Here is a 16,234-nt window from a genome sequence, read left to right as displayed (position 1 = left end):
TAAAAGCAACCTTGGTTACTGTGAGTAGTTGAAGCCAACACCATGGTTAAATTAACTCACCTAAAGCTGCTTTTGTTTGTGGTGATTTTGAGTTCAAAGTTTTAAAAATTCTGTTTAATAGTCTAGGACACTGATGGGTGGAAGATCTGAGCGAAACGAGTTTTTGTTGCTTCATGCATTTTATGAAAACAACTATATTGTGCCTGACAAGCAGATTTTCAGAAAACCTCAGCAAAAACTGGTGGGTCCAAAATTGTACAGTACCTTGCCTTTTCTTATCGTTTTGCTTTATTACCTAAATAACCTTTAAAAATATTGCTTTAACACCTACTTCTAAAATAATTAATTCCTCTAAACTGATCACTTTCAAGTTTGCTTCATTTTGTTTGCATGGTTGTTTTCTTCTCTACTTTCTTTCTAATGTCAATATTATTTGTCATATGTCTTTGAGGACTTCAGTAGACGTCTTTGATGAATTACCAAATATAGAAAATATTTGCCCCCACTCAGATTTACCCAAAGCTAAATGTCAGTTAAACCTTTTGTAGCTTTAACCTTTGAGTTTTAATGTTTGTTTTGTACTATATATATATATATATATATATATATATATATATATATATATATATATATATATATATCCATATGTATGTATATTGAATATCTCTAATACAAAATGTTTGGAAGTGTTTCAAGTTTATTTATCTTGAAACATTTGCATATATGTAATGGGAAATCTTAGGGTGAGGATGTCTGTCCAAACTCTAAATTCATTTATGTTTTACATATGTACATACGTATGTATCTATGTGTATATTACCTGAAGGTAATTTTATAATATTTTAACCACCTGTCACATGTGCTAAATTTTGCTTGTAGACTGATGATGGCACTTAAAAAGTTTCAGATTTTGGACTTGATATTGAGGGCATATAACCTGTTACTAGTATGGTCATAACCACACCAATCAGGTTTCTGAAGTAGCTTCAGAAACTTTGAACTAAAACTTTGGAACTAAAACTTTTTTTTCTATTTTCCATTTTATCAGCACTGATCATTAATTAAGAATTTGGATTGAATGTTAAAGTATAACTTGGTTTCTTATAGTTTGTTTTATGTACATTATTAAATATGGTACAGCAAATTTTAATTTAGATCTGTTGAACTTCTGCTAGAGGTATTGAATGTTGGCTGTTAGTAAACTACTTGAAAATGGATTTTTCATTTTGTGGGTTTACATATTTTAAGGAATCAATATTCATAATGACAATAAACCATCCATGAGGATACTTACTGGAGTCCTAACTACTTGGGAGGTTGAAACAAGAGGATTGCTTTTATATCATATTAGAGTAGTGAATTTAATAAAACTCTTTTATAATCTTAAATTTTATATAATGCAAAAAGTTTTAATATCTATTGATATCAAAATGAATTTTCTTTTTTTTCCTGCTTTTTTTTTAAAGACATGATCTAATATAGCTCAGGCTGTCCTCTAACTATTTAGCTGAAGATGCCCTTGAACTTATGATCCTCCTGGCTCTACCTTTCAAGTACTGGGATTACAGATATGTGTCATCACAGCTGGTTTTATGTGGTATTGGTAATAGAAACCAGGGTTAGTTATGTAAGCTACAGGGTAACCTATATCCTTAACACCCAAATGAAATATTTAGGATTTCAGAGCTATTTAAATACAGAAATCAGAAAACTGGTTATTTACTTAAGAAACTACCATGCTTGGTATTCATTTGGATCCATGAACACATGATAATAACAATAGTCTTTCCCTTTAGGTAGGACTGCTAAACATTTTTGTAACCTAGTATTGTAATTCATTAACTAGTTGCTAGCTGCTAATGCTCTCTTTCCATTTGAAATAGGGAGATGAAGATGAGGAAATTGATGGGGATGGCAATAAATACAAGAAAGGACGTAAGAAAGCTGCTTATGCTGGAGGCTTGGTTTTGGACCCCAAAGTTGGTAAGACTTTGTAACAGTGTATTGACAGTGGTTCTCAACCTTCCTAATAATGCTGTGATCCTTTAATACAGTTCCTCATGTGGTAACCCCCAACCATAAAATTATTTTTGTTGCTACTCTATAACTGCAATCTCGCCACTGTTAAGAATCATGATGTAAGTATCTGTTTTCCAATGGTTTTAAGTGCAAAAGGTCATTTGACCTCCAGAGGGGTATTAAGAAATAACTTCACATAGAACTGGATTTAAGAAACTATATCTTAGTTTTATCTTGGAGGTAAGCAAACTAGTCTCTTACTGCCTTTATTTTTATTTTTATGCATATTAAACCTAGTTCAAAAATACAGTATAAATTTTTTGCGGTTTGTCAATACAGCTTTGCTTATATACCCTGAAATTTAAATTGCTTATGTTTTAATATATATGACTATATATAGACACATATTTTTATAGCTGTTTGTAAAACTCTTAGCGTATAGGTGATAGAAAAATACAGAATAGTTCAAATTTAGTTTCAGGCCCTGCTCCAATATACAGGTGACTATTTGTCATGTAGTAGAAGTACCCATTTTTCCTTCTTTATGTGAGAGTGACCTCTGTATTTTCCCCGTATGTGCTAGGGCTGGGTAATTTGGAAAGCAATGTTAAAAGAAATAAAATAACCATTGAAATAAAATTTACCAGGAGAGTACCTTTTCTTTGTTCTCCAGATGGGAAAGATGATTTGTGATATTTTGGAGGTTTATCTTTATTTTTTAGACCATCTTAGTTTCCCAATGTGTATGGCTCAATAGTATAGTTATGTCTATGCACATTTATGTGAATTTTATCAAGTGACATAGGAGAAGACTTTTTAATAAAAGCAATTTTGTTAGTTGTAATGAGGAGTGATACTTTTGCTGTTAGATAATAGTTTGGGTGCTGTCTATTTAATTGTCTTTTACCTTAGTTTTCTTTTCTATGAAAAGTACATTATATTGTCTCTGTCTCTCCCCCCCTTTCCCTCACTCCACCTCTTATACACACACACACACACACACACACACACACATGCACAATCACACACTTTAAGGTTTTTACAATTAATCCATTGCTAACAGTGTTACTGTGATGGATGTTTAACAACCTACTCTAAAAAGTTGCTAATTACAGATTTTACTGACAAAATTATGCTGAACATATACAATTTATCAGTAATAAAATATTTTAAAGTGTTAAAAAAAGGACATGATAGTATTTGCCACAGAGGAGCAGAAGGAATGAGTTGGATTGTGTGGTATAGAAAGAGATGAGGAGTAAGTTACCAACGCATGTTTGCAGTTAGTACTGTTTCAGTGGACATTTATATTGTCAGATTCTTCTTGTGGTGAAGATAATTTTTTTTTTAATGAATGTCTTAGAGAAATATAGTAGCTTTCTGTTCATCCTGTTCAAGAAGAGCTGGTGGATGGTACCTCTACTGACATTCATATATCTTTTTCTTGGCTAAACTTAAGCAGTTTTTGTATAGGTAAATGTTTTGTATAGGTAAATGTTTTATATAGGTAAATGTTTTATTCCTTGAATGTAAGGTTGTAAAAATATGAATGAATGAAAATACACATACACAAATACACACAATAACTCATTGAGTTTTTATGTGTGTTGAGGTGAGAGAGTAGTGAGAAAGAATGCTTGTGAACATGATATATCTTATAACAATTAACAAGGGGCTGTGCTTGCACATAATAATGGTGTGCTTTGGAACTGCTGGGGAGCAGGCTGGTTGTCACTGGTTCCCAAGAAAGTCTTTTCACCCTTTCTTTTGTGATCTTTGTTTTTAGTGTAATCTAAGTCATTTTATGATTTATTGTTAACTTCTCATTTTACCTGCTTTATAGCTTGGGATGGTATATATTTTCTATATATGGACTTCTAATGAGATATTTTGATGGCACTTTAGACTTTTTTTGACATTATGTGGCCTTTCTGTTTCAGGTTTTTATGACAAGTTCATTTTGCTCCTGGATTTCAACAGTTTATATCCTTCGATCATTCAGGAATTTAACATTTGTTTTACAACAGTGCAAAGAGTTGCTTCAGAGATACAGAAAGCTACAGAGGTTTGTATTCAGTTGGAGGCTGTTAAAGTCAATAGTAAAAGTATTCCTTAAAGAAGGAAAAGAGCCAAAGGGGTTAGTCCCATAGTTTTTCCTCTTTCCTCTTACTGGCTGTTTGTAGGTATGCCTGTGTTTGTGTATATATGTGTATTTGTGGGGGCTGGATGTCAACTACAATGATCTTCCCCTATCACCTTAATTTTTTGAGACAGGATTTCTCACTGAACCTGGAGCTTGTCATTTTTGCTAGAGTAGCTGGCTAGTGAGCTCCTGGGATCTGCCTTAGTCTCCCATCTCCCAACTGGAGCAGTAGGGGTGTAGCACCATGTTGGCTTTACAAAATCTTCATGATTGTTTGTGTGCCAATGTAAATATATGTGTGGAGATTAGAGAACAACTTTCATGAGTTACTCTTCTTTCCATTTTGTGTTCTGGTGATCAAACTCAGGCTATGAGGCTTCTACATCAACAACTTTTCTCCTAGTGCTGGTGGCACAAAACTTTAATCCCAGCACTTAGGAGGTGGAAGCAAGCAGATCTCTAAGTTACAGGATAGCCTGGTCTACTTGAGTGAGTTCCAGAATATCTAGGGATATATAGAAAATTCCTGTCTAAACTCCTTTCCACCAAATAACTTTTACCTGCTCAACCATTTTGCTTGTCCTGTACTTGCTCTTTACCAAGGTTTTGGTGATATAAACTCAGATCATCATGCTTGCTTAGTAAGCATTTTACACATTGAACTATCTCTCCAGCTCTAATTATGTACTTTCTTAATCATCCAAAAGGAGGGCTGATCAAAAAGAAACTTATGCTGGTTCTGTGTCTTTGTTAAACCAGTATGGTAGCGGTATAGTTCACTTACCATACAGCCAAGTAGTATTCCATTGTGTAAATGAAGCACATGTTCTGTATCCATTCTTCTGTCGTGGGACATCTGGGTTGTTTGCAGCTCCTGGCTACCACAAATAAGGCTGCTATGAACATAGTGGAATTGTTAGACAATCAACCCCTAAAAGTAGTAGCTGCTGCTGATATTCTTTGGCTCTGTCCCACTATTTTTTTCAAGCACAGTCACAGTTATCATTGTTATTCCATAACTGATGCCTACCAATGTTTTGCCTATTTGAAATTTTCATTTTTGGTTCTAGGTATATAATAGAGTGGAAAGACCCAAGAGGTTATCTTAAGAAATACTGTACATGAGACAATTTGTGGATTCTGTATTATTTCAAAGGGAACAGTTAGTGTCATCCTGGAGGTGCTATTGCATCTTCAGCTGAATTCTAAATGTCCTGACCTAAGAATCTTTCAGTTTACTTTTTATGTAACTTGTAGTTGCTATAAATACAGTGGAAGTTCTCTTTAATAGGTTTGCTTTCATCATGTTCTTCTGTATCCGAAAACAATATGTCCCTATTAGTATTGTAAGGGTGTTCATTTTATGATATTGATCTTTATAAAGTCAGGTACTTTGTAAAGGCTGGATTATCAAATGGCATTGACTTGACATGCTTTAAGCCAAAAGCTTTATTTTTAATTTTGAATCTTTCAAAGGGTAACAGTGCCTGGCTGTTCTGTACACCCTGTTAATAGAATTAATGGAGGCTTGAGAAAAAAGACTTAATGCTTTCCCTGCTTTTTCCTGCTATAAATTTTAATATAAGATGACTGCTGATTGCCTTTCTATAATGTTGCAATTCTTCTGGTGATTACAAAGCAATTTATAGGTAAAAGGTACTCAAATGCTAAGGAATATGTGTGTATGTGTGCATATGTATATTAAGTTTTAGAAATGTCATGACCTATATAACTTATTTTTAATAATAAAAGCATTTCTAGTAGCTGTTGTGAAACATTTTGTTGCATTTTGTTTGGTTGTACAAATGCTATAAAACAAGTATTTAGCTGCTGTTTTTTTGTTTTGTTAAAAATCTATTTTAGCATTTGTATTTTAAAAGTGATTTTCCTAGACATGTTGCTCCATGTTTGTGAAATCCATTCTTTTACATTAAATTTAAATGTATAAGTAACACGTGTGAACAATAGTGACCGTGACAATAGCTGATAGAATTGCAGGTAGGGGGATCAGTGGTTTATGACCACACAGATCTTTTTCTTGTTTGGGTTCTTTGTGTTTAGTTTGTGGTTTTGGTTTTTGATCCTGGTACTTACTCTATAACCCATAGTGATCTGAAACATGTTATGTGACCCAGGCTGGCCTTGATCTTATGATGTTCTGTCTGCCTCAGTTTTCCCAGTACTGGGGTTTCAGGTTGGTACTACCACACTTAGATTAGCACCTTTTGAAACTGCTCATGTATTATTGATTTTCTCATACAGGACAGATTCATAATTTATTTGAAGTTTGTATCGTATGTGTTTTAGGATGAGGAACAAGAACAGATCCCTGAGTTGCCAGATCCAAACTTAGATATGGGCATTTTGCCCAGAGAGATCCGGAAACTGGTAGAGCGGAGAAAACAAGTCAAACAGTTAATGAAACAGCAAGATTTAAATTCAGACCTTGTTCTTCAGGTAAGTCTTTTCTGTGCAAGATGTTTGGAGACAATTTTAGCTTCTATCCATTGATTATTGAGTAGGATGGATAGTATGGTGTGGGCAAGTACATGTGCTTAGTTTCTTTTGGATAATATCCATTCAGAAGTGGTAGACTGCTTCAGAGTGGAAGGATTCTCTAGCTGTAAGATCTTACAGGATCTTGGGAAATTAGGGAACTATGTACTTGTTACTAAGAGGGTAGGGAAACAGATTTGAGTATTATGTACCCAGTTTTGAGAGGTTCTCATTGCGTTCTCAAAAGATATCCAATATAATGTTTAAGTATCTACAGGAATTGTATATCTTTTGTCTTTGTTGGCCTGCAGTATGATATCCGACAGAAGGCTTTGAAGCTCACCGCGAATAGTATGTATGGTTGCCTGGGATTTTCGTACAGCAGATTTTATGCTAAGCCACTGGCTGCCTTGGTGACATACAAAGGAAGGGAGGTAAATTGCAAAATAAAATTCACATCTGTAAATATATGCTGCAATATAGGAGAGCTAAGTTTTTTACCTAGTTTTTAAAGTTTCAAATATTTCTTTTTTAGAGTAAGTTTGAGACATAGACATTTGAATAAGAATTTACTTCACAGTTTTGCCTCTGAACCCCCTCCTTCTCCCTCTCCTTGTCTCTCTGTGTGTATGAGTACGTGAACATGCACATGTCCAATTATTGAATGTCTATATGTCGGGCTTGCTGTAGGCAATAAAGATTGAATGTGAAATATTATCTAAAGCTTATATTTGATCCAGACTGGTGGGGGAAGGTAGGTGAGAGAGGACTTGAGTGATGAGAGTACACGTTGAGAAAACAACTGAATGTGTATAAAATGCCTAGGATGATGTTAGAAGTAAATGTTCTTCAGATAATTAACTGATAGTTTAATGTGTAATGTGAGAGAAGGTAGAAATCAGGAGAATAGCTAACAGAACCTTTATTTTTACTAAGGGAGAAAACATGGATCAAGAGTTCTGTCTTCTGTGTGTTGTCTTTGTGGATAATAGATCTTTATTAATTTTCAGTAGTTGGGTATATGAGTTCATGATGCTAGGGCTATGTCATGGCTGGAGTTACATGCTTATTTGAGGATGATAGACCAATTACAATTACCATTAAGTACTAACACTTTATGAACATTTGATGAAGTTCATCAACTTTAATGCTTTGTGTAGAGGTTATATTTTTATAATCTATAAAAGTATGATTCTATTAAATATTGAATTCAGTCAAGTACATTAAGATATTGTTTTCTTTTAATGAATTTCAGGCTAATTAATTGTAGACATAGTATAAAGTGGTAAAACTGGTTGTCTGGACTCAGAAAACTCTACAGTGATGTTTGGCATGCTAGCTTATAGGCCAAATGCAACCTGTTACTATGTTTTATAACTAAGGTTTTATTGAAGTGGAGCCAATCTTGTTCAGTTATGTTGTAGAGTTGAGTACTCAGGATAATCAATCTCATGTGGCCTTTATAGCCACACTTGGCACTTACAAGACAATGTTGGCTTTAGCAACTCTGTTCAGCAGAACTTGTAAGATAGAGAAATATTTTTTTTTCTATACTATCTATATGCAAAAGCCTCTTGCCACAAGTGGCTGGGGAACACTTTTTGGTTATTCTGATTAGATGAGGAACTTGATTTTTAGATTTATATAATTTTAATTAAGATGAATTTAAATTTGAATAGATAACATGTCGAGAGTGACTATTGTATTGAACAGTACACATCTAGTTGTGACGTGAAACAAAGGTCACCATATTTGAAGTCACTTTTCTCTTGTATCCTTATCTCTGATATGTAGCTTAGGACTCAGAAGGGCAGTGCATATATTGAATAACGATGGCATTTTAAGAGCTGTTTTGTGCATTATCATATTAAAACTATGCAAGAGTTCTTTGACATATAGTAGTGTTCTGTTTTGTAGATGAGGAATCTTAAGGTTTAAGGAAGTAAAGGGGAACAAGTGGCTATTTTGAATTAAATCTCTGTCTTCCTGGTTCTAAGTCTTACTGCATTAGGGTTCACCAATGGCTTTTGCAAGTTCAGTTCTGTTTTATAGTTATTACTAGACATCATCCCTTACTGTCCATATTATTACTAGACCATATTATTATTAGATATCATCCCTTACAACACATGGTATGGACCCTATTTTTTTTTTACATGAGAAATATATAGATAATTTTAGAGGCTAGCTGAAGTAAGATAAAGATGTTTTCAGATTCTTTGGCTAAGTTTATCTTAAAATTATTTAAATTTTGTTTCTTACTATATGCAGTGGGTTGTGATAGAATACCATCTTATTTTTGTATTAGGAAATGCACTCAGAATGCCCCAGCTGAGTGATAATACATAGGTTGACTATTGAGATTGGATCAAGGTTACTCTTAAGTTTTTCACAAGAGGCAATAGTTGACAATTTACTCCCTTGGAGAGGGCCTCTTGCTGTTGAGAAATCCCAGTTGTTACATTTTCTGCATTGGTTTAAAAAACCACAAGCTTAAAAGGGTACCACTGATAATGATAAGCCCCAAATTTGTCCAATGTTCTCTCCTACTTCTCTAGTTTATTATATTTTAGGGGCAGTGTTTTTATTTGGTTGGATTTTTAATAGGGAATTTAAACACAAATTTTACTTTTTGTTGATCAACATGTAGCAGAACTAAGCTAAATTTTTAGTTTTTGTTTTATAAAATGCAGTGATAATACATCTTAGGGAAAATACAAAACCTCCCTTTTCACTTCATTTAAAATAATTTTAGGCAAATCTAGAATTAATCATGGGATTCACATTCATAGTGGTGCTTTCCTCCTTTTCTTTTTCATGTGTGTTCCTTCTATGTACAATACCTTCTATAACTGTTGGAATTATAGCTTTAATGTGAAGTTAATGAGAAACAATAACTATATAATACACCTGCTTTCTGCAACTCTTATTCTGGAAGCTCCAAAGATCTCTATAGAAGTTATTTACTAAAGTAAAAATTGTTCCTAAAGTTTTGGTGATAATTACTAACACTGTCGGATGGCTAGTCTAGAGGTATTCTCTGGTTTTACTATTATTTCCCTGTATATTGTGGCATCTGTTGTTTTTAAAGCTTTTCATTGTTGTTCTGAGACCATGTATGACCATATACCACAGGTTGACCTTGAACCCAAGCCTTTTTATGTGCTCTAATTGCAAGCATACACCTGTCAAGAATTTTTAATTATTAAGGAGGTAGGAGGGATGAAGTTTGAGATTTCACAATACTTTTGCAACTTACTATACTGGTGCTTTGTTCATAAGGTTAGTATAGACAAAATAACTCAGTAGCTGAAGACCTTATTACTTTTGCATTTAAACTTCCTTTTTTAATTAAAGTAGTTTTAATTGAACAACTTTATTTTAAAAAACAAATATAAATGTACAGATTTTAAATATTTTTGCATAAAGTATACAAATACATTTTTGTCAGTACTTGGTATTTTTAAAGGTTTGATAGTGTGCATTAAGATCTTACTAGTTACAATGAGCATAAAGTACATGTAAAACAAGATGTAACCTGGAATTAGTCAAAGTTTTTTTGGTGTGCAAAGATTAAGCATAATAGGTTTTTCATTTTCTTTCCTTTCTTTTTCTTTTTTTCTTGAACTTCATATAGTCTGAGTTGTTTCTGGGGTGTTCTGAGCTTTAATCAAATTTCAAGTTCAAGGAGAAATGAGAAGGATACTTGGTGACATGTCTTTGAAAAAATTGTAAGGTTTTTCATTTGGATATGAATAAATACAGTCTGGAGAGGCATGAAATTTTGCATTTTGGTATGGCCTTAAAGTCTTCCCTCCCTTTTAAAGTAGATTTTGTGAGCACTTAGTTGCTTAGTTTTGTTGGGATCATGCATATTTGGCTCTGGTGACCTAATAATTTCTGTAAGTAAATGTATTATGTCTGTTAGAATATGCACGTAGTTACTTATTGTTTTCTTAAAAACAGATTTATAATATAAAAGTAAAAACATGTCATGGGCATCTATTGCCTTTTTAACAGGTGTGATTTTTTTTATACTTCATACTTCATATATTCCATAATTTTCATTGCTTGATGATAGAGGAATTAGTTGCTGTTGAAGGAATCTTATGCAGGAACCTCACAATAATGCAAGTTATTTCATGATAATTGAGCATTTTCAGAGAAGCAATAAAGAAACTTCATTTATAGACGCTTGTAGAAGTGAATCTGTAACAATGCCATCTGTAATTGCTTTTATTATCAATGCTTGTGTAAAGAGGCATAAAAACGAAGTTGGGTAAGACTTCGTGGGTAAACACTGAGTGGGCACAAATATTTAGACTGTAAAGATAAGTATCAAATGTCAAGTGTATGATGCAGTAATTGAAGTGATTGTTCACTAGATGGCGATAGACACCCTAAGATCATTAATCAATTAAGGATTTTATTCTGTGAACAATAATGTGAAGGCCATTTAGACTTAAATGTTTATATTTTAGATTTTTACCAAATTTTAAAGTACTAAATAAAGGTTAAAATGGTCCAAAAGATTGTAATAGTCTAATAGGTTTAGTATTTAGATTGATAATTTTTTGCCTTGTACGTTTTATTGATGAGAACAATCATTCAGTTTATCTCAGTAAGGCAATTCTTCCATTGAGTAGATAAATCATATCTCTGATCATGGAGACACATAACTTTCTTAGTTCATAGTACCACAGGCAACTCTAAAGAAAATTGGAAATGATTTTTGTGTGTAATTTTGCCTTTTCTAATATGATTTTTTTTAAGTTTGAGGAATTTAACATTTTAAAATGTTTTTTAAGCCATCTTGTCATGTAACATAATAGTGATATTTGTTCTTATGAAATAATTAGTACTTACTGAATTATTATTTATTCGTTCCTGCCTTCTGTTATTTCTGTATTTTTGAGGAAACAATTTTTGGTTTGGATTTCTGATTGCAGTTTCAAGTGCAATGTTCAGGAGTAGACCATGTATTTTCATTTTACTGTCCTGTAGGCTGAAGTGAGTCATTGCCAGCCTGTTTCCTGACCAGTTTTAGGAGATCTTGTTTTCAGTTGTGTTCAGAACTAAAATTTGTTCATTTTAGAAAATGCATCTAAATCACTGCATGCAACCATTACTATCTAGGCTCGGCTTTCTGAGCTTCTCTTGGTTATGAAGTAGTGCTACTGAGGAGTCCTTGGGAATGGCACTGGCAAAAGGCTCTTTTTGTTGCTGTCTGTGATGGAAGAGGATCTTTAAATTATTAAGGATTCTTTTTTTTTAACTTGGAAATAAATGGATATTTCAATTTTCCAATATTTTCCATGAAATACATCCTAATTTTGTTTAAACTTAAAAGAGCAATACATAGAAATAGCTAGAGACTCTCCTCAATTCTTTCTCTTCATTGTCTTTTCTCTCTGTCTTTTTCATTTTATAATATACAAGTGTGTGTGTGTGTGTGTGTGTGTGTGTGTGTGTGTTCATTTTATATTTGCTATATTGAGTTTTTTTAGTATTCATGTGTCATGCTATGCTTTTTCTTTTACAGTTTGAAAAAAGGCATTAGGACAAATTTTGTTGTATATCACAATTTAAATACATCCCTTTGATTCAGTTTTAGATTTTACTTAATTATATTAACTATTCTATAACATTTTAGTGAGTGACTATGACTGAGTATATTTTGTTCTCTCATTTTCCTCCTACTTTTTGATATTTTTCCTTTTATTGAAAATAGCTTTCCCCCACATGATCATGTATCTCCAGACTACAGTTGCCACTTCCTTTACTCCCACTGTCTTCCCACCATCTGGATTCAGTTTATGTCTCTCATTAGAAAACAAGCAAGCTTTTAAGGCAATAAAATATGATATGATAAAACAAAAAACTAACATCAAAATAGAACAAAACAAATAGGGAAAAGAGCACAGGAAATGGATATAGACACAAAGCTACTTGTTTACATACTGGGGGGGGGGGTTCATGAAACACTAAACCGGAAGCCAGGATAGCTGTGCAAAGGAACTGGAGGGTAAAGGGAGCAGAGGAACAAAAGGAAAAGCAAGAGACCTCCAAATATGGCACTGAGTTCATTCTCTGTTGGCTATCCATTCTATTTTCTCCCCACCATGCTTAGTCCCTCAATCTGTAACCACCTCTGTAGTTGGACAGATTGTAACTTGGTTATCACTGACATTAACAGCTAATAGCCACATGTAAGTGGATATGTATTGTATTTGTTTTTCTGGGTCTGGGTTACCTTACTCAGGTTGATTTTTTTTTTTTTCCCCTCCCAGTTCTATCCATTTACCTGATTTCTTCCTCTTTAAAAAAATAATGCTTGTTTTATGTATATGAATACACTGTCACTGTCTTCATACATACCATAAGAAGGTATCAGATCCCATTATAGATGCTTGTGATCCACCATGTGTTTGCTGGGATTTGAACTCAGGACCTGGAAGAGCAGTTAGTGCTCTTAACCACTGAGCCATCTCTTCAGCCCCCAATATTTTAACTTTTATTAAGATTCATTTTTAATTTTGCATATGTTTGCATGTGTGCATGCCTGCTTGCACACATCATGCACGCACAAATGCCCACAGAAGCAAGAGTCAGCAGATCCCCCTAGAGTCATCTGACGTGGCTACTGGGAAAGAAACTGAAGTCCTCTTTTAAGAGCAGAACAGTATCCACTTCAACTCTCCAGTCCTCCCTTTTATTTTTATTTTTATTTTGGGAAATCTTATCCGTAGCATATGCTAATCTGAGATTTGATATGTATCTCTGGCTTTCTTAAGAGTTTATGATCCTCCAGCTCTGCCTTCCCAGTGTTAAGTATTAAGAGATATGTGGTATTATACCTGGTCTTTGATGTTAAAACAAAACAAAACCTATGAGGTTAATATGATGGTTTAGTACATTTTTGTAGATATAGTTCATGTTAGAAAAATTATATCTATTAGTGATTATAGGTTACTCATTGTATTTGAAGTCCTTTACATTATAAAATTCAAAGCCAGAGAAACTTTTTATTAGCATATTTGAGGGATGTTTGAGTTCGAAGATTTTTGCAATTTCCAGAATTGATAATATAGATTATTGGGTTTTATTTGTTTGTATTCTAATTCTAAATTCAGATTTTATGGTAATTTATATGAGATGAGACATAAGCCTTCTTAGCATAAACTTAATAGCTGTTTTTAGACTATGTTCTTATGTACAGGTAAATTGTATAGAAATAAGTTCCTGCCATCAAATAAGTGACATTTTAACTGTAAATCATTTTGTATTGATGTAGTAAGATTCTTGGTTTGCTGGTACAATTGCTGTGTCCTTTCTAAAAATTGGTAAAACTAATGTTGCTAAATATCAAGTTGAGAAGGGGAAGTTCTGCTTTGGAAACATCTTATAAGAGGGTAGTCCAGATTATGGTAACTTAGATTGTTAATAATTGGTGAGAAAGGTAGATATTTCTGTCTGTAGTTCTAGCTCAGTTATCATATGTCTATGTTGTATGTGCAAGACCCTTCCTTTAATCCCCATAACTGCAAACAAAACAAAACCAGTGTATTTTCATATGAGCGTATTGTAATAGACAACATACATTTGTAAATATAACTAGCATATATATCAGTCTGATATAACATAATATTGCACTTATAGAAATAAATATGTTACACTTAGGCCTAATTTATAATGATCCCTGTGATTTAAAACAATCGCTAAAAGGAAAAATAAGATTGAGACTTGATACAAATGTAGCATGACCACCTTCTTCCTCCTCTTCCTCCTCTTCTTCCTCCTCCTTTTCTTCCTCTTTCTCCTCTTCCTCCTCCTTTTCCTCTTCCTCCTCTTCCTCTTGTTGTTGATGATGTTGTTGTTAGTAAAATTTAAATATCAGTACCTCTAGTGATTCATTCATTTTAAAGGTACAATTTTAGGAGACCATAAAGCTGGATGATATTGGAGGTACCTGGGAAGATGAAGATTGACCCAAGCCTTTGCCTGAGGTCATCTTGTGAAATAGATCTGGGTTTGTGACTGTAAGAGAAGGCTTCATCAAGGAAGCATTTAAGTACCCTCTCATTTATTTGTTTTGATTCTTAAGTTTTTCATGTCTGCTACATATTTGTCTGACCTGAGTTTTGAAGAATTCAAGTGTGGACCAGTATCTTTGTCAGAGAAAGAGGATTTCCCTTCCCATTGCTACCTAGCTTCATTATCTTAATGCATGTTCCTAGCATTGTCATTGTAGGTTGGCATCTCCAGGCTTTTGGGGTCATTTGCCAGATCAGTTTTGAAGACTTGTCTCTCTTCAAAACTTGTGCCCTATTCTACTTATATATTGGATTTTCTATTATTAGTTTTCACTCCGCATGTGTTTGTGTCTTATGTATTCCCATGTCTCATGCAATGATCTTTGTTTTCTTTCACTCTGAGGTCATTCTCATCTATGTGTTTCTGCAATTATAAATAGGTGCATATGGAGGATACAGTTTTTATATTGTCTTGATATTTAAGCCTATTTTGAGTTTATAAGAATAACCAGGATATTCTGTGTAAGAAAATGGGTACCGTGTATATTTGTAGGAGGCACAAACGGAATATTTTTGCTTTGATATTTTGCCCTTTGAATTATAAAAACCATTTGGAACGTGGATAAGGCTAAGAGAGAAATTGTATCAGATTGACTGTCGTTGTCACTGATCTGTAAGATTAAGTTCCATTACATTGACTCAAATCACATGGACCATGACCTTGTAAATCTTTTTCTTTCTTCTCCAACCTTTAGAATGAATGACTTAGTTATCATAAATTCGTCCTATTTTCTGCATATGTGAACATTTTATATCAGCCTATTTTAGTATATGTTTCTTTTTTACAAGCCGTGTGTTATTTGACAGGTGTTCTAAAGCTCCTTAGTTTGGCAGCAAACCAAGATGACATAGCAGTAATGATTTCAAAAGTGCTATTCCCTCCTTGTTAAAAGACAAAAAGAAAAGTGTGAAGTTATTAACCACTGTTCACCAGTAGCCTGGAAACTGGTGTAGGGTTTAATTGTCTGTTTCTATACTCAGTCTGTACTGCTTTTCACAACAGTATACTCAGTTCCATTAAAGGTACCATGTTAAGTTTGTTGTGCTTATGACTCAGGACTGACTGGCCGACTGAGCAGACACTGATGGACCACATTTCAGTGGGTAGTGTGAGCCTGGTGTTGTTTTGTCATATCATAAAGAGTTGTGTTAAATTACAACGAACTGAACTTGGTAAGTTGGGACTTTTTAGAAAACAGTGATAGTGTATTTTTGTTTGTGTGAGTATGTAAGCTAGAGATTTCTGGGCCTTCTATAGTCATTCTTTTTGAGATCTTATGCTTTGAAATTTAGTGCTAGCATTGAATTGTACAGCTGTCCTTGTTTCCTTTTTATTACCCTTTGTGGTTGAATTAGCTTGTATCCCTTTTAAACTTCAGTATATTAGAGTCTCAAAATCAACTTTTTGACAGTCTTCTTCCCCTTGACAAAGAAATATAACGTAGACTATAACAGTAAAGTAAATCCCTTTTCATATTTTTAA

The 16,234-nt window shown here is 33.6% G+C and overlaps 1 protein-coding gene across 3 annotated transcripts in view; it reads left to right on the top strand.

Moving 5' to 3' along the window:
• POLA1 (DNA polymerase alpha 1, catalytic subunit) overlaps positions 1 to 16,234 on the top strand; it is a gene marked incomplete at its 5' end in the record, with an annotated part of 297,636 nt that overhangs the window by 42,400 nt on the left and 239,002 nt on the right. For all 3 annotated transcript variants that reach the window (XM_080911044.1, XM_080911046.1, XM_080911045.1), the window contains 5 exons: positions 122 to 241; positions 1,884 to 1,983; positions 3,960 to 4,084; positions 6,470 to 6,619; positions 6,970 to 7,092. In XM_080911044.1, coding sequence (XP_080767170.1) covers positions 122 to 241; positions 1,884 to 1,983; positions 3,960 to 4,084; positions 6,470 to 6,619; positions 6,970 to 7,092 — 618 coding nt within the window. The remainder of the gene's footprint in view (positions 1 to 121; positions 242 to 1,883; positions 1,984 to 3,959; positions 4,085 to 6,469; positions 6,620 to 6,969; positions 7,093 to 16,234) is intronic.

Source organism: Micromys minutus (assembly GCF_963924665.1).
Source record: "Micromys minutus genome assembly, chromosome: X".
Lineage (NCBI taxonomy): Eukaryota > Metazoa > Chordata > Mammalia > Rodentia > Muridae > Micromys > Micromys minutus.
Note: the sequence above shows the minus strand (reverse complement) of the source record. Positions and strands in the feature narration are given on the sequence as shown.